The 25,466-nt window shown below is 40.0% G+C and overlaps 1 protein-coding gene across 1 annotated transcript in view; it reads left to right on the plus strand.

Annotated features, from left to right (window-relative positions):
• The window catches only part of UGGT2 (UDP-glucose glycoprotein glucosyltransferase 2), a 96,671-nt gene that overhangs the window by 40,671 nt on the left and 30,534 nt on the right, over window positions 1-25,466 (plus strand). The window contains exons 17-26 of the mRNA XM_090258401.1: window positions 2,282-2,446; window positions 2,800-2,923; window positions 3,021-3,119; window positions 5,071-5,165; window positions 9,414-9,620; window positions 11,946-12,077; window positions 17,245-17,369; window positions 20,564-20,659; window positions 22,376-22,478; window positions 23,610-23,689. Coding sequence (XP_090114527.1) covers window positions 2,282-2,446; window positions 2,800-2,923; window positions 3,021-3,119; window positions 5,071-5,165; window positions 9,414-9,620; window positions 11,946-12,077; window positions 17,245-17,369; window positions 20,564-20,659; window positions 22,376-22,478; window positions 23,610-23,689 — 1,226 coding nt within the window. The remainder of the gene's footprint in view (window positions 1-2,281; window positions 2,447-2,799; window positions 2,924-3,020; window positions 3,120-5,070; window positions 5,166-9,413; window positions 9,621-11,945; window positions 12,078-17,244; window positions 17,370-20,563; window positions 20,660-22,375; window positions 22,479-23,609; window positions 23,690-25,466) is intronic.

Here is a 25,466-nt window from a genome sequence, read left to right on the forward strand (position 1 = left end):
GAAAGAAAGGAAATTTTACACCTTTGAATGACACATGTGTATACAATATTTACATTTCCACAGTTGACTTTGAAAAGTACAGAAAAAGATCATTTTCAGGCCCTACAGGGTAGAAAACTTGAGTGTAGGATTTTCAAGGATGTAATTTGTACTTTCTTAGGAAGAAACAGACCGCTGGCCTTTTAGAGAAATGCTGGGATAAGACTCAGACACAGGAGAATGCAGGGCCATTGGAGGTGTATCTCTGATGCTCATAGGGATCCCAAGCTCTTTGAACGGGTTCTTGTGTTTCACGAGAATTTCTTTAAAAAAGCTCTGATCCTGACACTCTTATGTGTAATATCCGTCCGTAGTAATGGGGAAGTTCAGATTCGTTAGCATTGTCGAGGTTTTACCAAATTGGCCCCTATTTGTAATTCTTCAGCCTCATGTCCTACTCTTGTCCTTGCCTTTTGTGTTCCAGCCACACCGGCATTAGATAGATCAAGTTTCTGAACGGGTCACCTCGTTCTCGTCAGAGGGACCTCACGTGCTTGTTTTTCTCCATGTTTGTAGCATCCCCCCTCTTTTTCTACCTTCCATTAGCTCTTGGCTTTAATACCACACTAGGGGAAATGAGATTAAGTTGTTCCATTGCATGCTAAAATAGGGCCTTCTACTCCTGCGTGGCGCTCTGTAATTAATTGTCCCGCCCTGACTTCTCACTGGACTGTGAGCTCCATGCGAGCAGGAGTCAGTGTACCTTGCTGGCTGTCGTCGCCCAGTGTCTGGTGTGCGGAATGTGGGGTGTGATCAGTGCGAGCCCACTGGCTGGGTGAACGAGGGGGCCGTCTGGGGCTGAGGGTGTGTGTGGTCAGAATGGGGCTTCCACACCGCTCTGCAGTTTTAGAAATTGCTGCTCTGGTGCCTCGGAAAGGGTGTAGAGTAAAACCATAGAAAAATTGCTGTGATGCTTACGTTGCTTACCATCAATTTCAGGGCCGTCAGTCTCAGTTTTAAAGGAAGTCCAACATACCCAAGAGTGTGTGAAGGAAGCTAACTGGATAAAATACTCTCAGGTTGGAGTTGCATAAATTGGGTGTGACATTAGCATAAAGGCCCCAAAGAGTAGCCCACAAGAAAAATCCGTGCAGGCTGCACAGAAAGGGACCCAAAGCCAGGAAGCCAGGGACAGTGGTCTCAATGTGACTGAAAAGCCCATGTGGCAGCAATCGTGGATGATGTGTTTTTTTGTTTTCTTTTTTCTTTTTAGTTATGTGAGAAGCTTTCCAAATAGTTATTTCTGAAATGAGAAAGGTTTCATTGATTTTTTTCCCCCATTACTATATTTTCATATAATTAAAAAACAAACCTAAAAGGCAACCAGCATGAGCTTCCTTTCAGGACCGAGTTCTATAGAGGCATCCCTTTTACTCAAGTTATTTATGGCACTGAGGAAAACTGAGAAAGAAAACTATTTTTTTGTACGGACTCTTGATTATTTTGAATCATGGAGGGGAAGGTTATGTAAGCTCATGGAACAGAAACAGTGAAATTTTATCATAGGGATTTGTCTGCACAGGTTGAAAGCAGAAGGTTGCACCAGTTGGGTTTTAATATCAGCGCACTTAATGGGTTAATTATACGAGTCCTGGCACTTCTCCATGCATGCACGTTATGTTTTCTTTTTTTTTTTAATAGACATGGTTTCTTTACTCCTTGCTGCTGAGTGATCTAGCCTAGCGCTGCTGATGGCACGGATTCAGTCAATGCGTGTTAAACAAATGAATGCAGGGATGAATCTCTGACCCTGGTGAATGATATTTTGAAGAAGTATATATCATACTTTATGTCACGGGTCAGCAAACGACAGCCCAGAGGCCACATCTTGCCCTCCCACGGCCTGTTTTCACAGTGCTGGGGGTCACGGCCGGGGTCACAGCCTTGTCCACGTGTGGCGTTTGCTGCTTGTGCACTGGAGCATCAGAGCTGATTCTTGGGGTCATGGCCGTGTTCACGTGTTGTGTTTCACTGCTTGTGCGCTAGAACATCAGGCCTGGCAGCTCACAAAGCCTGAAATGAGTATTTTCTGGCCCCAGACAGAAACATCCCTCCCTCTTGCTCCGCCTAGATAAACCACTTTCCTTTAAATTACGCTTGGGAAGGATGGATAAAATTAGCAAACTTAACATTGTTCTCACTGGCATATGAAAATGTCGCCATATCCCTTCTTTTTCTCATGTATTTCTCTCTCAGACAACCATATTCTGTTTAACTCTGATATTTTTTTTTCACGGAACAGGCAGGTGCAAGCTTTTATAAGATGACTGGCCTGGGTCCTCTGCCTCAAGCCCTTTATAACGGCGAACCGTTTAAACGGGAGGAGTTAGATGTGCAAGGATTAGAGACGGCTCTTCTCCAGAAAATGATGGATATGACTGTGTACTTACAAAGTGACGTGTTTATGGTAGGTGAGCACTTATGAGAAAATCGATGAGTAATACTTATAAATGGTTTCTTGTATTAAGAAAACTTATAATAGCAAAAGTGAATTTTGTAAAAGTTTATATCCTAATCATTTTTAGTAGTGACTTTTTAAAATAATAATTAATTAACTTTAACTGTGTAATTACATCTAAAATTGCTTAATTGGAAAGAAAATTCAAAGTTTCACATGAAAATTTATTATGAGACTCCTAAATTGCATATTATTTATTGATTTATTTTAGATCAAGTAGTCTTTAAATATAATATCTGCATAACTTTAAAACCTCTGCATATAAATTGTCTTTATTGCCTAAATATTTTTTGTTTTTTTAGGGCACATTAAATGATCAAACAAATGTAGTTGATTTCCTTATGGACAGAAATAATGTTGTACCCCGTATAAATCATTTGCTTTTGTACACGGAATGGCAGCACCTTAATTTAATATCTACATCAGGTAAAATAATTCTCCTACATACTTTTCTACAAAGGCTTATTGAATTGTGAACTTCTTTATTAACTCATTATTTCTTATTTAATATGAAAACTTCCAGTAACTGCGGATGTTGAAGATTTCTCTACGTTCTCCTTCCTGGATTCGCGAGATAAGAGTGCTGTCATTGCGGAGAACATGCATTATTTAACCCAGGGAGGTAGGCACGCTTTATTTTCCTGGGTTTGTTCCTGAAATAGTAACAGCTTCAAGTTTTAGTAAGGCATTCGCTTCACACATTTTTATGTGTTGATGTCCGACTAGGGACCTGTTCTTCCATTTCAGAGCTTGTAGTCTGTCAGGGAGAAGGATTGTGCTGAGGAAGTGGGGCCTTCTGTCCCAACTCATTATAAACGCAGAGGGGCTCATCTTTGGTTTGTTTGCTTTTTTTAAAGCAAGTGATATCACTTTCCCTTTTCTGAAAGTGATTAAACTCTTTCAAGACCATGTAAATTGATATCTTATGGTGCATGAATAAAAGTGTAAGTCCCAGATCTGAGGAGAATGGATTTCTGAACTCTCATTAAACAACATTTGGATGTTTTGCTTAGGTTAGGGGTCAAACCAAAGGCGCGGGGACCAAGACAGGAACATATTTGGAAAGAAGAATGTAGCCTAGATTGGCAAGTCTGCAGTGGGGCCACAGATTTTTAGGGTACAGCGATTTATTCAGCTAGATGAAAATAATTAGAGTTTGGTTTTTTGTTTTGTTTGGCCTGCTTTGCTGTAGGGGGCAAGCAGGAGCCGTACGTGAAGGAAGGCTGACCTGTATCTCAGGATATAAAGCAGCAGCTTTCTGACAATGACGGTGAGCTAAAGGTGGAAGGGACTGTGGAGGAAGGGGTCAGTTTTTATGTCAGAGAGAGATTTAAGCAGAGGCTACGCAGCCCGCCTTTGAGAACGCTGCGGAGTGAGTCCAGCTTTGCACGAGGCGGGCCCAGAGTTACTTTCTAACTGATCCGTGGTTTTATGTTCAGAAAGTGATCTTTTTACACAAAAGCCAACAAATAATAAAATGTAAAAACAAAAGGCCCATTTTCTGGCAAGTTAAGGTCTTGAATATATCAAAGTGAAGGGATAAGGAGACCGAAATAGGGAATAAAAAATAGAATACGCATTTATCAGGTTCTGGGTTGTAGTTCAGAGGTTATTTCTGGGCATCAGAATAAGTTAGCCAATAATGAATGCCCTCTGGGAAGTCTCTTACAGTTTAGAGGAATGCTTCATTAACTGAGAAGCATCACATTTCTCTTATTTGTAAATGCGGAAAGAAATAAATATGAGAAATTTACTTAGCACTTTTGAAGTATTTCTCATTTTACTAGCTGTTATGGCAAAAGGGCTGGCATTAAGAAGGCATCACACTTGTTTACCTTTATTTTTTTTAAAGAATGTGGTATTTGGTAGAGCAAATTTTTATAACTTTTAAGTAGGTCATGTGATCTAAAAAAATAATTTTTCTGTAGGTTTTTTAATGGTGACCAGACAAGTCTTATTTCAGGTGTTATATGCTGAGGCTGAATGAAGTAAATGCATCTAAATGATATCAGAGTTAAAAATTGTTTCTTTCTGTGGCATCTAAATTTTCAAGTTTTCCAGAAAAAGAATTGTACTGATGTTGATGGCATGAGAAAATTGAGTTAGACCAAGTTAATAATAGCCAAACATTTTTAATTAAATGAAATATAAGCTTAAAAAACTGCTATTTTTAGTAGATACTAATAAGCTTTAATGTATTTGGTTTTGGTAGATGGGGATATAAAAATCAATTTTTAATTTTTTTTTTTTTTTTTTACAAATGTAGCTAGAAGGCAGCTTTGCTTGCCAACACTGGAACCATGATAAGCATAATACAATTTTCTCTGCTCGTAGACGTACCCACAGATGTATCCCTTAGGGACCATTCTCACTTTGTTACCTAAATCTGTACAGAGTTTTTATCATTAATTACATTTCTAGCCTTTTATTAGTATGTCACTGTGTGTATATTTTAAATAATATTTGCTTATTTTCAGAAAGATAAATTTTAATATTTGTTAACTGGCTATGCCCTCTGCTTTTAGTTTGATTTCAAAAAGAATTAGTTTAATTAAACTATTTGAAACTTTCAGGGGAAAACACAATTTCTTCAGTCACTCTCTGGATTGTTGCTGACTTTGACAAGCCGTCTGGGAGAAAACTGCTTTTGAGCGCTTTACAGCACATGGTGAGTAAGTCTGCCTCGATACAAGCGCCTGAGAAACATAAACCAAAACATTGTACGGAGTTGTTCTGTATTAGCGAAGTGTGCATTTATTGCTGTCGGACAAACTGCCCTGTTACTCAGTGGCTTAAGCCAGTGAACGTTTGTTTTCTCGCCATTTCCGGGGTGGAGAATTCGGGAGTGACTTAGCTGAGGGGTGTGGCATGGGGTTTCCCACGGGGTGGGGGGGCACTCAGGACCGGGGCTGCTGCCATCAGGAGGCCTGACGGGAGCCAGGGGACCCGCCTCTAGGTGGCTCCCTGCATGGCTCTCGGCAGGAGGCCTCGGTTCCTCACTGGCTGTGAACAGAGCGCTTCATCCTGTGGCCACATAGACCTCTTTGTAGTGCTGCATGAGTGTCCGCACAGAATGACAGCTGGCTTTCCCCAGAACGGGTGATAGAGTCATAGCCCGAAGCCACAAGCCACAATGTCTTTTATGATCTGGCCTCGGAAGTTGCACACTGTACCTCCACGGTGTCGTGTTTGTTACACAGATCACTCCTCTTCGGTGTGAGGAGGAGCTCGAAAGTGTGAGTACCAGGAGGTGGGGGTCATTGGGGACCACTGGAGCCCTGCTACCGCCTTAAGAATAATGAGTACATTTAAAATGTAACAGCCCTGGCTGGTGTGGCTCAGTGGATTGAGTACTACCTGAGAACCAAAGGGTCGCCAGTTCAATTCCCAGTCAGGGCACAGGCCTGGGTTGTGGGTTTGGTCCCCAGTTGGGGCACATGAGAGGCAACTGATCAGTGTTTCTCTCACACAGCAATGTTTCTCCTCTTTCTCCCTCCCTTTCCCTCTCTCTAAAAATGAATAAATAAAGTCTTTTAAAAAATAAACCAGATTTTTGTAATACTAAAAGTAAAATAAAATGAAACAAAACATCTACTGGGAGAATTTCATGTTATATCAGCCAGTGTCAGAACACACCCTGGCTTTCCTCAGTGGCCTGCGAGCCGCCACCTCTGTCTTCTCTTCTCAGGAATCTCTGGGCGCGGGTCCTTTGGGGGGCTGACAAACTGCCTTTCCCCGGAGTTACAATGTCTGTGGCTCTTCCATTGCCTGTGTTGGTATATTTAATGGCATTACACATTTTTCTGAGGATCGGTTCATTCTTTCTACTATTTCTTTTTCAAATTATATAATCTCTATTAATTTATCTTTAAGTTCACTGATTCTTCTGCCAACTCAAATCTAGTGAACTGCTCTAGAGAATCTTTCATTTCAGTTATTGTACTTTGCAACTCCAGAATTTTCTTCTGGTTCTATTTTACAATTTCTCTCTCTTCATTATTATATGTGAAGTACTGTTACCATACTTTTCTTTAATCCTTTAGACATGGTTTTCTTTAGTTCTTTGAACGCATTTATATGTCTCTTAAGTAAGTCCAACATCTAGGGTCCCTCAAAGACAGTGTCCAATGCCCGTTTATTTCCCTTTGTTGAATCACACTCCCTTGTTACATTACACATCTCACAACTTTTTAATTGAAAACCAAACACTTTAGATACTACAGGGCAGCATATTTGGACACTGGTAACGACCCTCCCCCCAGGACTGCTGGGTGTTGTTTGCTGGGTCATTTGTGCGTTGTTTAGTGATGTGGCTCAGCGGGTTCTGTCAAGTCTGTCATCCTCTCATGGTACAGGTCCCTGAGGTTCCTGCTCAGGTTTCCGCTTGTTTGTGTCTTTTATCTGGTTTCCTAGGGACTGCCTCTGGGGCAGCACAAGCCACTTCCTGGTCAAAGGAGGTGCTGATGTCGCCACAGTTATAACTAAGTGTGTGTGTGTGTGTGTGTGTGTGTGTGTGTGTGTGTGTGTGTGTATGACAAAAGAAAGGTGGTAAAATCAGTTATCCAAACACAAATCTTAAAATTTAAAAACGGCTACTTAAACATCTATCAAAGAAAGTAAAGATAAAATTAAAAACAAAATAATGAAATGGGAGACATTATGGTAAAGGTCTATAAGCCAAAAGTTGGTTCTTAGAAAAGAGTAATAGATAGATAAAATACCTGGTAAAACTACTCAAGAAAAATGCACAGGCAGTCCCCGTCATGCCACGACTGAAAGAGGGTATGTTTCTCAAGGTCCTGTGTACATAGCAGTGGTAGCAAGAAGATGTTTTTAATTACTGAAGGAATTAAATATGTAATTGAAAGAATGTTCAAAATAGAAAACTCCAGACCCGTAAGATCATATTAGTACCAAGCGATATCAGGCACCATCTAACATAAATTTTTTTCCAGAGAATAGACAAATAAGCAATGCATCCCAACCTATTTTACCAGACCAGCATTACTTCAAAACCAAGTGTCTAAAAGGGCTTTATAAAGAATGGACAACTGTAGGCCAGTCTTACTTATGAACATAGATGCAAAATTCCTCAACTAGTGAAGAATGAAAGAAACAAAGACCAAGAAGAATTTTTAATTGTCATGTTTCTATATTGTTTATTAGAAAATACATGTAAATTGACACATAAATTATTAGAATTTCTGGATTGCTGAATCTAGAATTAACTAGATTGTTGGATAAACAGGTCCAGTATATAAGAATTTTAAGAGTTGCAAACAAACAGCAAATGCATTTTAAATGAAGATATCATTTATAATAGTATCAAATTTATCAAATAAATGTAACAAAATAAGTTTTAAGACTTACAAAATATTTAGAGAAAATTCAGAAGTTCTACATGAATGGAGAGAGAGACCATCATTATGAGTGGAAGGAGTCAATATTATAAAGATATTCTCCCAACACTGATGTATAGCTTCAGAGCAATTCCAATATGATTTCCAATTTTATAGAAATTGTTGACTTTATTCTCAAATTTATATAGTGATTCAAAGCACCCAGAATGGATAAATTACTCTTAAAGAAGAGGAAAATAGGATAATTGCTCTGCTGGATGTGAACATCTTTTATGAAGCTATAAAATTGAAGATAATTTCACAGGATAGAAGAACAGAGCAATGGAGGAAGAATAGAGGACCCAGCAACAGACCCACGCATGTATTGCATTTGATGACTTTGAAGTAGGGAGAGATTTCTGAAACATCACAAAACCCAGTAGCCATGAGTTAAAATACCAGTAAACTGAACTGCATGAAAATTAAGGACAATTTTTTGTCAGAAGACACCATCAAAGAATAAAAGGGAAGACCACAGAATGGCAGAAGTTACCTGAATATAACAATCAAAACACTCAAGTCTGAGAACTCAAACTCATGTAAGTCAGTTAGAAAAAGATAATGATCTCCAGTAAAATAATGGCAGAGATTGACTCGGCAAATCAGTAAAGAGGGCGGTGAAAATGTTAAGGGGTGTTTAATATCCTTAGTGATGAGGAAAACTGAATGGGCCTTACCTGTTTACCAAAATGATTTTAAGTAAAAAGTCAGTGGCGTAATGGAACTCTCATATGTAGCTGATGGGCGGGGAAACTAGTCCAGCTATTCTGAAAAACGTCAGTGTCTTCTGAAGTTGGAGGCACGCATCTTCTGTGGAGCACCAGACAAAAGAGTCAAATGTCTTAGCATCAATGCAATGGATGAAAAAGGGTATATTCACACCCTGGAATTCCATACGGCACCCAAAAAATAAATAACTGCACCTCTCCGAAACAACAGTGATGAATTTGAACCATTACTTGGAGTGGAAAAAGAACACACACTATATGATTACATTTATATGAAGTTCAAGATGGATGAAACGTTTAGCGATGCAAGCTCAGGTGGTAAACCATGAAGAAAAGCAAGGACGTTGCTGCCATAAGTGACAGAATAGTAGTGGTGGCCTTAGGAAAGTGGGAGGGTGTAGTAGTAGACCGGGTGGGGGAGGGATGGGGGGGTGAGAGCCACCTTTGACAGGGCTCTGTTTCTTGACCTGGGTGATAGTTTTATGGGTTAGTTTGCTAACCAACATGTTTGTTTTGTATTTTGTTGTTTCACAGACATACATACACAAGAAGTTGTTAGAAGTATCGCATTATAAAATAATCATTATGCGAAGCGGTGAAGCAGTTGGAGTTACTAAAATGATTATTTTTAGGCTCTTTCAGGGAGAGGCCGCCTTCAGTAGAGAGCATAGAATTTGTCAGTAGAAGATGCTGTATGGTAGAGTATAAACTTGATGGGAAAGCAAAAAGTTCAACTTTAAAAAGGTATGTAATGTACAGATCTTTTTCACCTATAAATGTGTCTTGCAGAAAACAAGTTTTCATAGTCGGCTGGGCGTTATTTATAATCCTACATCAAAAATAAACGAAGAGAACACAGCTATTTCTAGAGGAATTTTGGCAGCTTTTCTCACACAGAAAAATAGCTTTTTGAGAAACTTCCTCAGGAAACTGGCAAGAGAAGAAACTGCTACAGCTCTTTACTCTGGAGATAAAATTAAAACATTCCTTACTGAGGTCAGTGGCTGTTTGTTTGAAATAATCAGCATGCATTGAATATTTTTAAAGTATTAGTTGTAGTGCTTGGAGATATCATGTTACTGAAAACATCAGTTAATAAGTATAATCGTTTGGAAAAAGGTAAGTATTAAATGATACAGTTTTGCATAGGCATTTAACAAATCAGATTTCATGTACTTCCACTACTTCGTGACCCTTAAAGTTGATGTTCTGGTTAGGATGTGTGCTGAAGGATTGGGAGTTAGAGGGTTGCGTGAATAATCCTCAGGGATCGCACTGACGCAGTCCAGTTTCAGGGAAATTTCAAAGACAGAAGATGATCTATTGGAAGAAAAGTTTCTCTGATCCATTCAGGAAATATTTACTGTCTCTCAGACAACGGAGTTACACTGTGACCAAGGCAGAGCTTACGTGCTGGTGGGAAAGACAAGTTATATTGGGAAAATAAAGAAACCTAAGAGGGTGGGTCGTTTGAGAGTTGCTCTTTTAGCTGCAGTGCTCAGGAGAGGTGTTTCTGAAGAGCTTCCATTTGGCCAGGCCTCTGAATGGAATGGGAAGTTGATCCATGGGAAGGAAGTCTGTGAGGAGAACGTGCCAGGTTCAGGAGCGCGGCCGGTCTCGGGACCTTGCCCAGAGCCGGTGGCCAGGCCTGAGGTCCAGGCAGAAGGTCATCGTGACCAAAATGGAGAGAGGTGGAGAGCGCTAGGATGTGAGGGCAGGAACATAAGCCCAGACACTTCAGCCACTTGTGGGCCGTAGTAAGGAATTGAAGTTTTTTCTGACTATAATGGCAGGTCATTGAGGAATCTTGAAGAGGTCGGCGGCGGCAGCCGTCCGTCTCGAGAGACGATGGTGTAGCTTCTTAAGAGTCTATCTGCACCGCCGAGAATGGCTGTGCAGTCCGACTCGGGAGTGACACGGTATCTGTCTCCTCCCGTGTTGAATCGACATCTTGCGATGACGCTGGAGTGTCCTCTCCAGTGAAGCTGAAGCTACAGAGCCTGGGCAGGGTGATATGGAGGGTCTGCTGTTGCCCATGCAGCAGACCCCCCCTCTCTTCGCAGCTGAAGGGTCCAAGGGAAAGACGGAGTCGATACAGCTTGGCTTCAGGTGCGCCGCAGGAGTTGCCGGTGTTGACTACAACGTCAAACCGCCTTAGGGACTCCGGCTCCGGATTTTCTGTCGGGGTTTACTCCCTTAGCCTTTCCCCTGAAGAGGTATGCCGCAAGGCAGCGGAGGTTTTTTGGAGTCAGAGTTTTCCTTCTCTGATGTGCCCTGACTGGAAGATCGAACCAGCGACACTTAGCTCGCAGGCTGACGCTCAATCCACTGAGCCAAACCAGCCAGGGCTGGTTTACCTCTCTTGAAGAGGTAAATAATCTTTAAAAAGATGACTCTGGATACCCTGTGAAAATTTGATAGTAGGCAGACAAGAATGGAAACAGAATGAGCGATTAGAATGCTATTGCAGTAATTGGGCAAGAAATGATGGTGTCTTGACTAGTTAGTGGTGGTGGAGATGGTGAAACGGTTGACAACTCAGTTTGTTATGCTATGGTCAGTAGGGTTGTATGTGATCCATTGTATGTGACGTGAAGATAATAGGCTAGCATTTTGGCTTGAATAGCTAGGCTTAATGGTCGTGTCTTTTTTTTTTTTTTTTTTTTTTTTTTTTTGAGACAGGGAAGTCTAGATGAAGAGATTCGGACGCGGGACCAGGAGCTGAGTTTTGTGCATATTAAGCCTGAGATGTCCGTTGGACATTCAAGTGGAGATGTTGTGGTCACAGTCGAGTAAATGAGTGTAGAAGTCAGTGAAGGGTTGTCATTGTTTTGAACAGTCAGTTTGAGGCTCATCAACATTATGTATAATTTCAAGTTAAGAAACTGGACGAGAAATCTCAGGTGAGGGTGGGGTGGAGAACAGAGGGGTTGAGAGCTAAGCCCTGGGACATTCCAAAATGTAAGGGACACAGAAAAGGATGGTCCTGCAAAGGAGCCAGAACAGCCAACGCGAGGACACATCCTGGAAGCCAGGTGGAGAACGTATCCCAAGGAGGGAATGGACACCTGAAATCCTCATGGAATAAATGGCCAACTACTATATATCTACTTGTTAAAAGATGCTAAAATATCATCATTGACTCGGCAAAGACAGGTTCCTTCTTTAAAAAAATTGGTTTCAGAAGAAAATAGCACTTTTTTAAAATCGTCATTTTGTGTAATTTAAATGTTATACTAATGTATTAAAGTGGGCTTGATTAAGAAAATAATTTAATATATTCATGTTCTTTTATTTCATTTCATTGTTTTCATGCTTTAGGGGATGGATAAGAATACTTTTGAGAAGAAATATAATACCGTTGGAGTGAACACTTTTCGAACTCACCAGGTATTCTGTCAAGATGTGCTTCACTTACATCCCGGAGAAATGGGTGTTGTCAGCAACGGGAAAGTAAGTAGGAAAAGCAGCCACTCCCTTTCCTCGGTGACGCTGTGATACAGGGTCACAAACAGGTTTCTGTCCCGCCACACCCGGCATCAGCCAGGCCTTGGCGTAAGTAAAATGGGGGCCGAGAGGTTTCATTGATGGCTCAGTGCTCGCCGCTTCATCCCTCCCAGCATGGAGAACAGTGAGTGCAGGTAAGGAAGCATGTTCTTGCGGGGTGGCTTCTACTTTGTCCTGATGTCAGGGTCAGCATAAACAGCTTAGTACACATTGCGATGCTCTGATCAGGACCCGCTGTGGTAGCAGGTGTCGCAAGTGCGTGGTGACACCGCATTCCTCGTGTGGCTGCCCCCGCGGTTGTTTAATGCAGTATGATACTTTTTTTTTTTTTTTGCAGGATAGAGTAGTGTTAATATAACCTTTAAAAATATATAGGAAAAGTCACTCTTACCCCCACCACCCTAATAAAATTTATTAAAAGTTTATTGTTTTAACTTCTAACCCCTTTTTTTAGTCCGACAGAATTATTTCTGGTTTTCTTAAATACATAATTGTAAGTTTACATATATACAACTATATCACACTTGTAATATATCGCAAACATTTTTCTGATTAGGGCATCTTTAGAGGCACAAAATTAGTGGATAATAGCTACTTATTAATATCTTTTGAATATGATAGTCTGGTTTTATTTCTGAGGAATTAAGTTTTAAAAAATTGAATCTGGTGTTTAGATTTATTAAGAAATAAACTAATGCTATGCATTTGACCCTCCTGTGCTTGACCTATCAAATTACTGGTATATGTTCCTAACTCATCTTCAAAGCTCAAGTACACTCTTGTTTTCTTTGTTTTCTACGTTTTTATGAGCTCTGTTCACCTGAGTGTTTTATTCCCATATCACTATTCCTGTAAAATTATGCTTGTTTATTCTTTCTTATCTGAATCCGCAAAGAATAGGATTAGGAAGAACAGGAGACCTGTTTCCGCAAGCTTCCACAGATAAAATATGTCTGCTACACTGTAACGGTTTTTGAGCTAATTGCATTAGTTCTTAGAAGAAGTTAGCCTCAGGTTCATCTGTGTACAGAGCGATCTTACAAAGTGGTGACAGTGATCGCCAGTTATTATTGCAGTAATCTAAAGCACAGGGTGAGGCAGAAGTAGGTTTACAGTTGCGAGTACAGGAAAGTTTATTCTTGTGTTGTTGTTTATTATTATTATTAATATGAACGACTACTTTTGCCGCACCCTGTATCAGTAAATTTTGATAGTTATGTGGGAGCCCAGAAATGACATTGCTTTTTCTCTCTAACAATTACTTTGGGAGGAAATACAGCTTTTTAGAGCAGTTTTAAAATATAGGGCTACCATTGATTTGGTCAGTCATTTTAAGAAGTAAAGAGGAAAAATTTATACCCGCTATATCTAGTACCTTGCCTTTTGATTATGCATTATAGAAGAGTTACCCTATGTTTTCTTTGTGGTGGTTTAACATATTTTATATACCATTATCAATACTAGTGTTAACAAATATTAGTTATAGTTCTGTTCAGCTTTTTTCTTATAGAACTATTTTCTTCTCTTTTTTTCAAATTGGCAAAATATTCAGATATTAATTTCTCACCTGCTGTGAACCAGACATTTTTCTAGGGTCTGAGAGGACAGCAGGGAAGAAACCTGTTTTGTGGTCTTTGCATTTTGGTGGACAGAGCCAGGTAACAAGTAGCATCCTCAGTGGTAAGGTATCATTTGGACAGAGAACCCATGGAGGTGAGGGAAGAAGCCATGACTGGACACAGAACGTTCTAGGTAAAGGTTACAGTGAGTACAGAGGTCTTGAGAGGGGATCCCGACTGTGTTTTAGGAAGAGCAGGCGCATTGAGAGCGGCCAGGAGGGAAGCTCAGAGAGGTTGCTGGGGGTCAGCTCAGGACAGATCCTGCTTTCCTCCGAAGGAGTTGCGAAGTGCATAGCTCTGGACAGCAGGTGCGGACGGGATCTGCCCAGTGCTGATGGTGGATCTCTGGCGGTTGTTACATTCAGAATAGACTGCAGGGCTCAGGAAACCCGGTAGGAGAGACCGCAGGCATCCCAGTGAGAGGTGCAGCTGGCTCGGACCAGAATGGCTCTAGTGGAAGAAGTGGCAAGTGGACGTGGGCATATTTAGGAGGAAGGGTGAACAGGAGTCACCGGCAGACATGACATGGGGTGTGGGAGGGACTACATACCTGGCAGAAGGGGGTTGCCGTGTGTGCAGGTGAGAAAGACCACAGGAGTTGGGGTGCAGGAGGAGTGGAAGGGGACAGGTAGAGAACTCAGTTCTGGAATACTGAGGGTTCCTTGTTCATTCTGCACCTCCAAGTGGGCTTGTTGAGTCGGCTGTTGAAGGTAGGACCTGAATTCAGGGGAGATGTTGGGGCTAGAGACCGTATTATGTCAAAATAGGTTGACCTTTTATGTTGGTTAATAGAAAATTTTAATTTTGATTATTCTTTTATTTGTACAACTGTGCTTTGAACAGAAAATATAATGTATCTGAAAATAAGTTCAGTGGTTTATGGACTATAAGCTAATACTTGGCTTATTGCTCTGTCCCAGAGTCATGCTATAAAGCACAATAATCACTGAAATTCTGGCAAGTAGTTATCATTCTGAATCAGATAATTTAATGCCTGAAATAACTCTGACATTTTAGAATTAATCTTTACTCTGAACCTGTCCAAATGTTTACATTAGAATAGGAACATATTGAAAGTTAAAATTATGAATGATCAAAACTGGGGACCAACGATACTTTTTTAAAACTGTAATATTTTTATTTTTCAATTACGGTCGACATTCAATATTATATTAATTTCAAGTGTACAGTGTAACGGTGAGACGTTTATATAACTTATGGAATGATCTCTGCAGTCAGTCTCGTACTTACCTGATAACGTACATGTTACGACATTATTAGCAATGTTCCCTGTGCTGTGCTTTACATGCCTGTGACCTGTGTCACTGCCGGTTTGTGCTAATTAATCTCCTCACCTTTGTCACCCGGCCTCCCAGACCCCGCTCACCTGGCAGCCAACGGGGGTGCTTTCTTACTGCATGCTGAAGAATTAAAAATTTGTGTGTTTTAGTATCAACCAAAACCCTAAATAATGCTGTTGCTATAATTATAATAAATTCATTTTTGTCACACTACATATTTACAAATCATTGAAGGGCATGGGCAGTAGAGAACAGGGAAACAACAGGACCTTTTTTGCCTGAAGCTGGGCAAATCTGGATTCAGAATCCGGTTGCACCGTAATTACATCACCTCTCGGAGACTTGGTTTCTTCATTTGTACAATGGGAATGGGAATAGTATGATTAATAGAGTTGTCACATTAAATAGACATTTGTACATAAAGCACACAGAACAGCCCTAGACACATAGTAAATTTTCAGTAAATATTAACTCCTGTTTTCTCTTTAAATATTTGAAGACTGTCATGGGACGCAGTGGGTATGTCTGTAGATTGATTTGTGTTACAGTTAATCAGCGTCGTGTGAAATCAAGGCCAGCTGATCAAACTTCCATGCATGGAGTGAGATTTTTAGCTCAGTATATGGATGAACACTCTAACAGAGTTTTCTACAATTTTGATAAGCTGTCAAAGGAGGCAGTGCATTTCTGTTACAGCAGTTCTTCTGTGTAACTGAAGAATCACATTTCTAAACTGTCGTAAAGATTTAAGCACTGGATAGTTTTACTGTACCAGTGTGATTTCAGTTTCATGTTCCTTTTTCCAGTATGCACATGATGTGATTTTATACTATTTAAGTTACTCTTCCACAAATACCACATTCAATCTTAAACAGAACTAAGATGCAGTAGAATCAAGTTTCCCCCAGCTTTTCGATGCTGGGCTTTACTCGGACAAATATAGTCCGCTCTCTGGCAAATTTAAACAGTAAAAAGAGCCATCTTGTTAATTCCTTGAGAAAATAATTTGAGACTTGACTTTCTTATTCTGAACTATTAGCAAAACTACTTGAGTCACTGGAGCTACTACAGATAAAATTCCAGCTCTTTTCCAAGCCTCTTCTATTCAGAGTCCAAAAATATATAACATTGAAAGTTCTTTCAAAGCCACCTTCAGAATGATATCAAATCTGAAGGTGATGAAATGTTTGTAGTTTTAATAGTGCCCATTTGATTTTTTTTAAGAGGCATGTTTTATGTTTAAGGTGAAACATGATATTACTTGTGACATGAGCAAATAAGTGTTCAAAACTAGATTCATTGCTTTTTAAAAAGCATTAACTGCAAAAGCACATGAAAGGAAAGTGAGAGAATCTGCTGCGACTATTTCATTCTGGCCTTTTTTGCTAAGAAAACATACACTCTGCTTGACGTACTTTCAGGTCGTCATTAAGTACGATTGTTTAATGCCCGAGACCGTCTCAGCCCACCGTCTGTGTACATCGGGGTTTGTAGTCACAGTAGTATGACGATAGCATGTGTTAGTTTCCTCAGAGAACGCTAATGGTCGTAGAGTTGGCAGCCGCTGTGATGGAGCGGCCGTCCCGAGAAACCAGGCATGTGGCAATCCAATGGCTGTCCCCTCCGTACTCGCCGGTGTAAAGCGGACCCGTGTGACCTTGCTGAGCTCCCAACCTTTTATGCACCGCAGACATCAGTTAGATAAAGGCTGGCTGATGTTATTAAGTCATTACGTGATTTGTCTGTTGGTTTTTGCTCTTTCGTGCCTTCATGCCCTGCTTATATATTAAGTCATGTCTACCTCACGTGGGCTATGATTTATAGATGAATAGAAAATGAAATTGAAAGACTTCTGAAATATAGGCAATTGCTTTCATCATTTGCCCGAGAATGAAAAGTCTTAGGTTTTTCAAAGCATTGTGTTTCAAAGTAAAACTTTCAAATGGAAATAATTTTCTACTCTTTCTTGCTTTGATTTTGGTATTTATGCAAATGTTATTTGTGATATGAAAGGGAGAAAGTATTTTTTCTCCTTTTTATCCCAGTGGATTTAGTAGATGGTGGGATTAATAGCCACCCTCTTTTTAGTCTCTGATTGATTTTTGCTTGAAGAAATATATATTACAGGGGGAAATATTTTATGAAATAACAAGTATCTTTTATAAGATATACAATAATTGCTTTTGTTTTAAGTTCTTAGGACCTTTAGATGAAAATTTCTATGCAGAAGATTTCTCCTTGTTGGAAAAGATAACATTTACTAATTTAGCAGAGAAAATTAAAGGCATTGTTGAAAATATGGCAATCAACTCAAAGAAGTAAGTGTTTAAGATCATAAGAGCAATTCATTTCAGGGTTTGGTATTTCCCATCTCATTTTTTTAAGATTCGGAAGTGTATCAGCTAAGTGCACAGTTACGATATAACAACAGACAAATAGAAAATACAAAGAAATAGTAAAAGACATGCATTTGCTCATGATCACCAAACGGTAAACGTTAATAATTTGTTTCATTTGCCTTGGATCTTACTGCTTCCGTTTCCCACCCGTCCCAGTCTCCCCCCTTCCTGGGAGGCAACCCCTTCCTAAAGGCTGTGGACGTGACTCCCATGTCTGTGTTCTTACTTCGCTTTGATGTAAATACGCATTCTCGGCGCTGATTGCGTTGGGGCCTTGACTTCCTTAGAGAAAAGCTGGTCTGTAGACCCCTTTCACTCTCTCCTTCCGGGGAAGCTTTATCCACGTTCATTGATACAGACCTTGCTCATCCATTTCTGTTACTCTTTAGTATTCCATTTTATAAATATACTGAAGTTTGTCTATACGATCCATTACTGAGCTCCAGTTCACGTGTCTGGTTTTTTCCTGTTACAGAAGTGCTGTAATTCACCTGCTTTTAGGTCTCAGTGTGTGAGCGTGGTGTTGTCACTGCCTTGGAGGGCGTCCTTATCTTCAGCCGGACCAGACAGTGCTACGTCCTGTCATTTAAAGTCATTGGAACAGTCAGTACGCCCCACAGAAATGGCTGAGTTCCTCTTTCCCCAGGTCCTCGCCAGTAGCTGGTGTCATCTGACTTGTGAATTTTTCCAGCTGATGGATAAGAAATTGCATCTTGTTTTCATTTGTGTTTCTTTGAGCTCTACTATGATTATTTAGTTATCTGTTGGGTTATTTTCTCCTTTGAGTGATTTATAAATGTATTGTTTATGATTCTGTATACAAATCTGTATCAATTATATGTTATATAAGTAAAATATTTCAGTTTGTGGCTTGGCTATTTACTTCTTCATTATGAAATGTTACCACATATATAGAGATGTTTTATTATAATGAAAAATATTATCAGGGTTTTTTCTTCATAGTTTATGATTTTGTGTGTGTGTGTGTGCGTGCATGTGAGAGAGAGGAAGAGAGAACAATGTATAAGAATTTTCCTTATCTAAGTTCATAAAGGTATTTCTTATTTTCTTCTAAAAGTTTTACTGTTTTGCTTTTTTCCCTGATTTACAGCTTTAATTCTTCTTGGATTTTTATACTGTTCCACTGGACTGTTGCCTCATGCCAGCCCCGCACTGAAGTTGCCACAGTTTTATAATCAATTCTGATAACAGATAGGAAAAATTCTGTTTTGTCCAGACTGTCCAGTTATTTGGCATATGGTTGTTCATAATATTTTCTTACAGTTCTTTGTATTCCTTGGTGTCGGTAGTTACTTTTCCCCTCATTTCTGATTTTATTTCTTTGGGTCATATTTTTTCTTTGATGAGTCTGATTAAAGGTTTGTCGATCTTGTTTATCTTTTCAGAGAACCAGCTCTTGGATTCATTGATCTTTTGTATCCATTTCTTAGACTCTATTTCGTATATTTCCGCTCAGATCTTTAGTCTTTTACTCAATTTGGGTTTTATTTGTTGTTCTTTTTCTAGTACCTGTGTTAGGTTTGATTGTTTATTTCAGAATTTTCTTGTTACCTGAAGTAGGCCTGTAAGGCTATGAATTTCCCTCTTAGGACTGCTTTCCCAGCATCCCACAGATTTTGGGTTTTTGTGTTCTCATTTTCATTTGTTTCAAGGTATCTTTTGATTTTTTCCTTGATCTCATTGTTAACACATTCACCATTTAACAACATCTTATTTAGCTTCCATGTCTTTGTGTATTTTTTTATTTTCTCCCTGTGATTGATTTCTAGTTTCATAGCATTATGGTGAGAGAAGATGCTTGATATGATTTCAGTCTTCTTAAATGTACTTGTTTTGTGTCCTAACATGTGGTCTAGCCTAGAACATGTTCTACGTGCACTTGAAAAGAATTTATATTCTACTGCTTTGGAGCGAAATGCTCTGAAGATAACAATTAAATCCATTTGATCTAGTGTGACAGTTAAGACCACCATCTCCTTGTTGATTTTCTATCTGGAAGATCTAGCCATTGAAGTCAATGGGAAGTGAAAATCCCCAGCTGTGACTGTGTTTCTGTCAGTCTCTCCCTTTATGTCCATCAAGATTTGCTTTACAGATTTATGTGCTCCTGTCCTGGGTGCGTAAATGTTTACTAGGGTTATAGCCTCTTGTTGGGTTGCTCCCTTTATCATTATGTAGCATCCTCCTTTGTCTCTTACTATAGCCTTGGTTTTAAAGTCTGTTTTCTTATATACAAGTATTGCCACTCAGCTTTTTTTCATTTCCTTATGCATGAAATATCTTTTTCTGTCCCTTTACTTTTAGTCTGTGTGTCTCTTTCATTCTGAGGTGGGTCTCCTGAAGATAGCATATCTATGATTATGATGTTGATTGATTGATTTAATTTATGTTTATTAATTGGCCATTAAATGCAATGCTCTGTGAAAAATATGGTAGGTATTATGGATAGAAACCTACTTTTAACATAAAATCCTGCATTTCAGGAACTTATATTCTAGTAAAAAATGATATAGTAGAGAGAGGGACAAGATTCATGACCACTGTATTTTTTTCTTTCTTTCTTTCTTTTTTTTTTTTTTTTTTTAAGGAAGTCTTGTGTAAATGTTCTATCCCAACATATATAGGTATTTATTTTGTGCATTCTTAGTTTTCAAACTAAAAACTATAAAGATCTGGGCTTCTTAATTATATTAGAAATTATTTGAAAGTAAATAGCTACTATTTTTGTTCTTTCTGCCCTTCTTTACTGTGTGGGCCCCAATGCTTGGACACATAACCAACACTCAGCAAATATTGACTTGAATTGCATGATTGACCACATTATTATAGACTCTGTTGAAAACACAACTTAAATGTTCAAAGATCATATCAATGATAAAAAATGTAGGGTGATTTTACAATCAAGTCATCTTACTTTTTAAACTGACAAATTCTACTTCCTGCCAGGTCAGGGAGAAAAACCATTTATATGAATTTTGTCCTTCGCAAGTGTTTTAAATTAAATTCCTCTTTCTTGGAGCATCCATTGGGACACAAAGTATGGACATTTCTCCTCCTGAAACACTCATACATGGTTTATCTTGTTTATGTAGCATGAGCGACCTTGTTATGAAAGTTGATGCCCTCATTTCCTCCTTGCCTACACATGCATCTCGTTCTGATGTCACCTTTCTGAGAGAAGATCACAGGTAAGGATGTGAGAGCGCTGGGTTTTGTCTGTCACTGAATCCTATATACTCACCTTTGCCATCCATGTGTAGTCATCACATAGCAAAACTAAAGAAGAATCAAAGGTTCTGTGTTAGAGAACAAATGTATTTGACCAAATTAGGAAAAGAAATGCTTGTTAATTATATATTCTAGCAACTAAAGGATGATATATACAGGATGTATATAGGATTTCAATTGAGTTATATCAAGTATGATTTATCTTTCATGCTCAAGGTCATGTGGAATAATGTTTTTGTATTCTCAGTTACTAAAGAATTCTGATTAATAAAATGTAGACACGTACAACAGCCTGTCCCATGGGGTGTTCTGTGGAGCACTACTCTGAGATGCTGACAGGTTTTCTGAGGGAAAATATGGTCTGTGCCCAAGTAACTTTAGAGAACATAGGGGTGGGGGCCATATATTTTCACTGTTCATCAGCATATTTAGGGTTTGAGAGATGTGTAGTTAAAGACAAAATTTCATTTTTGGTTAATTCAGCAGTAAACAGGTGCCTACCTTATCGATAATATCTTATAAAGCATAGAAAAAGCAACCAGTAAATTTGTAAAATTTTCACCAAGATAAGTGAAGGAATTAACTATTATAGATGCTCTCTTTACTTTAAAACATTTGGTTTGTAACCCTTAATTTCTAGCAGTAATTATCCAGCAAGATCTGTTATCTAGCTCTGCCATTCCTTTTTAGCCTAATTAAATCATATCAACTGCATATAAAATAAATTGTCTTTCATTTCCCTGTGTTGGAGGGACCCATATTTGAAGTGAATTTTACATTACGTTTTATTTAATTGGTAAGAAATTAAACATTTTACTGCAAAAAGTCTAGAAATTTATAGACTAAGGAAGACCTATATCCCTGTAATTTTAGAGGTGTACATTTTGAGTTGGTAATCTTTTCCCCTTTGTGATATGTAAAATATTTAATTTATACAGTTCAACAAGAAACTGATTTTCATACTATTATAGTGTTAAAATAGTACTTCAATTGAAATAGTCTATATTTTTAATTAAATAATATTTTAACTTTCATTTATATTAAATATAGAATTATCTCCATTGGTTCCTTCTATGCTTTTAAATACTTTCTTCTAACCCTCACCTTTAAAGATTAGTTCGTATTCTAACTTAGAGCTCAGGTCAATAAAAGACAAAAGGAAAGGACGAGGAGGAGCTGTGGAGAGTGTGACTGGGGGAAAGTGAAGGATGATAATCTATGGTGGGAGTTCCCTGAATTTTTCTGTTTAATATGCTGGGGGTTGAAATACTAAATGTAATAAAAGTGCTGAATAATTAATGCTGTCATTCTCCAGTCTGAGGAAGTATATTCAGCTAACACAAAAGCATCTCGGTTTCATTTTTTACATCGTGATCTGGGAGAACTGGGGGGCTTAACGTGGTCAGTTTCCTCTATAATAGTATTGTTCTTGGGAGAGTGTTTTAAAACCACTCATTCGTAAAAGTTTGCTTTCATTGTCTCTAATTCTTTGCAGTTTTATAATTTACTGAACACAAGCATTAGAGTCTTAAATTTGCATTTTCTTCTGTGAAACAACCTGGATTTTTTTAACCTAGTGAGACAGAAAGCAACTTATAATAATATATGTCGCTGAGATTAATTGGTGATGGAATAAACTTAGCTGATCATCTTTACCTTATTGTATGTTTTCCTAGCATTATAAAGATAAACCCTCAGGAAAATGATATGTTCTTTGATGTCGTTGCTGTGGTTGACCCACTGACCCGAGAAGCACAGATAATGGCGCAGCTACTGATCGTAAGATAACGTTCTTGTTCTATATTTCCTATATATTTACTCTCTCATATAATGTTTTCTTGAAATGTATAATCAGTCTTTTCAAGTCTGTTTTCAAGTGTAAACATTTGTGCTCTCGATCCTCGATTCCATACATTTCAGGTAGATTGTCGTGTTTAAATAGAGCTGTGTGTGGGGTGTTAGGGCAGCACCAAGGCTAGGTGTCGCTAGGGACTTAATTGTTGCCCCCACCCCAATATTCATGTGTTGAAGCCCTAACCCCCAGTGTGACTGCATTTTGAAATAGGGCCTTAGGGGCAGTCGAGGGTAAATGAGGTCCTGAGGTCGGGCCCGCATTTAATAGGATGGACGGCCTTGTAAGGAGCTCTTCTCCCCGGCTCCCTGGCACGAAGAGGAGGGCACGCGGGCATAGGCCGTGCGGCGGCGGCCTCCGGCCGGGAAGCACCACCCAGCATCTCGGTCTGAAATGAGTGTCTGCTGTGGAAGCCGGCTTCCCGGTCTGTGGGGTCTGGGCGTGGCTGCCCGAGCGGCTCCCTGTCTCCAGGTGCGAAGAGTGGCTTCTGCAGCAGGTGGTGCCTAAGCTCAGCCCGGTGACGCTTCAAGGGTAGTAAGTCGCGTTAGCCGAACAGGCGCAGCTGGAGTGGGGCGCGGGGGCATATTCAGGACGCCCGCCGCTGTAACGAAGGCCCAGGTAGCACCGGCACCTTCCGGCGTGAATTTTGTTCCCACGCCCCCCACAGCCCAAGCGTGAGCCGCCTGGGGTTGCTGAGGCAGCTGCAGAGTGTACCTGCAGCTCAGGATATTAATGATGTACTTAATCTCTAATGCTGAGGACATCTAGATGCCATGAAAGAAAGTCACGTTAGGCAAAAGCTTAGCAGCGTAACCCCTGCGCCATGACATCAGCGGTTCGGATTCAAAGCTTACCTCTGCCGTGACCTACTGTGTGGCCCTGGGCAGATGACTCCGTCTCTTCGCCGCAGCTAACAGGGCAGCTGCTTCCGAAGGATGTTCTGGGGATGCAGTGAGATGATATGAAGTATTCATGCAGTGCCTGGTGCATAGTAAATACTCAATAACTGTTAGTTACTAATATTCCTTAATATCAAATATGAGAATTTTTTCTAATAGGTACTTGGAAAGATGATCAACATGAAGTTAAAGCTGTTCATGAACTGTAGGGGTAAGCTCTCAGAAGCCCCTTTAAAGAGGTGAGTCTAAGTGAACATGATTTCATTTCGAAAGATTTGCAAATACTAAAGTGAAAAAAGGACCATTTTTCTCTTTTCACAAGATGGTTGCCTGAAGTCAGATGTAATTTATTAACTTTAAGTGATATAACATTAAAATAACCAGCAAAACTTATCCAGTCTAATTGCAGAATTTGCTAATTGCAGATTTATATTTATCCGTGGGTGTTTTTGAAAATATGACTTAGGAACGCCTATTTAGAAATAACTAGGAAATAACAAGTGGGAAGCAGGTTGAATTACACCATTTTTGGTTTATTTGTACTTTCACTACTTCGAGGTAAATTGTCAACATGATCTTTATTATATCAGCATTTTTATTATGGGGGATATTTAGATATAATTAGTTTAGAATAATTTTTAATGATAGGAAAAAGGTTTACTGTTATATGCAAATATTTTTTATTAATACTGTTCTGTTGAATAAAAATTCTCATGGAGCTACTAGACCTCTGAGTTAGTGTCTAAAATAAGATTGTTCATATTTAGAAAGACATGGAATTTGAAATACGAAAGGTAAGTGGGAAGTATGAAAATGGAATGAGCTCATTCACACGAGTACTAATCACCTGCATAGACTCACGGTAAAGCTCCACAGGAAAACACGAGTCAGCTGTTTTAAACTGTCGGTTAAACAGAGTCTTACTCAATAGCGTATGTCAGGCAAACTAGCGACATTCCCAGCCCTTTCCTTCTGGAATAAATAGTGTCTCCCCCTTCTCAGAGGTGATGGAGGTGATGGGCAGGCTTCCCTCGGCTTCCCACTCTGCAGCCTGTCCCTCCCCGGCCTCTCCGCGTGGTTGGGAAGACTGTGCCGTCCACTATGCAAGAGTCCCTCTCTGTTCTGACGCCACGCGTTCCCATCCGTTCGGGACCCCTGCTTTATCACGCAGTTCCTTTGCTTTGTATCTTTAATCGCTCTACCGGCCTCTTTTAGTCCGAAGAGTTACTCGGGTTTTTTTTTAAAGAAATGGGCTGCTCCCTTAACTTTCTGTCCTGCAGAGCCCCGACTTCTCCTTGCCTTCTGCACTCCCACTCAGTGTCAGCCCCTTCGATGGAAGGGTGGGTACAGCCTTCCTTATCTCCTTCCCTGTCCCCCCAACTTTGACTTGGCTTACACTTCGCTTTGCTGCCAGATTGTTTGACTTACTCACAAAGAAATTGCTATTTCCATTATCCACGGGATACTTTTTATTTCACGACATTTCTGCTTTATCTAACAGTGCCAGGCACGTGCTTTGTGCCTCTGCTTCCTGGCTGTTCTTTCCTGGGTCTCTGCTCCCCCTCCTTCTCGTTTGACTCTGCCTTCCTGCAGCGAGCAGCTTCGGGCGTGGCCGCCAGTGGTCACCGGCCCCTGGGCTTCCGCTCTGTAGATTCTCCTTGGCGCGAGCCGCCGCAAAGGATGCGCTTCTGATAAGCAGAACATGGCCACAGTGATGGAATGTGTCTTCCTCAGTTAGCTTATCAAAGACCGTGACTTTTGTCTTGCTGGTGCCGTCTCTCTTGTCCTTGTGCACTTCTCCGAGGAAGCCTGTGGGAGGTGACCTTGTGGCGGGAACTGGGGGGTGGTCTCCAGCCAGCCACGAGTGGGGACCTGCACAGGAGCCTGGGGTGGGTCCTTCCCCCTTCAAGCCTTGAGATAGCACAGCTGACCCCTGGACTGTGATCTCAGGAGAGTAAAAGCCACTATTCTCAGTCACATAAGTAACTGTCATTATGTGCAGTATTGAGGGAGGAG

The sequence above is a fragment of the Furipterus horrens genome, unplaced genomic scaffold (assembly GCF_987537825.1).
Source record: "Furipterus horrens unplaced genomic scaffold, mFurHor1.1.pri manual_scaffold_12, whole genome shotgun sequence".
NCBI lineage: Eukaryota > Metazoa > Chordata > Mammalia > Chiroptera > Furipteridae > Furipterus > Furipterus horrens.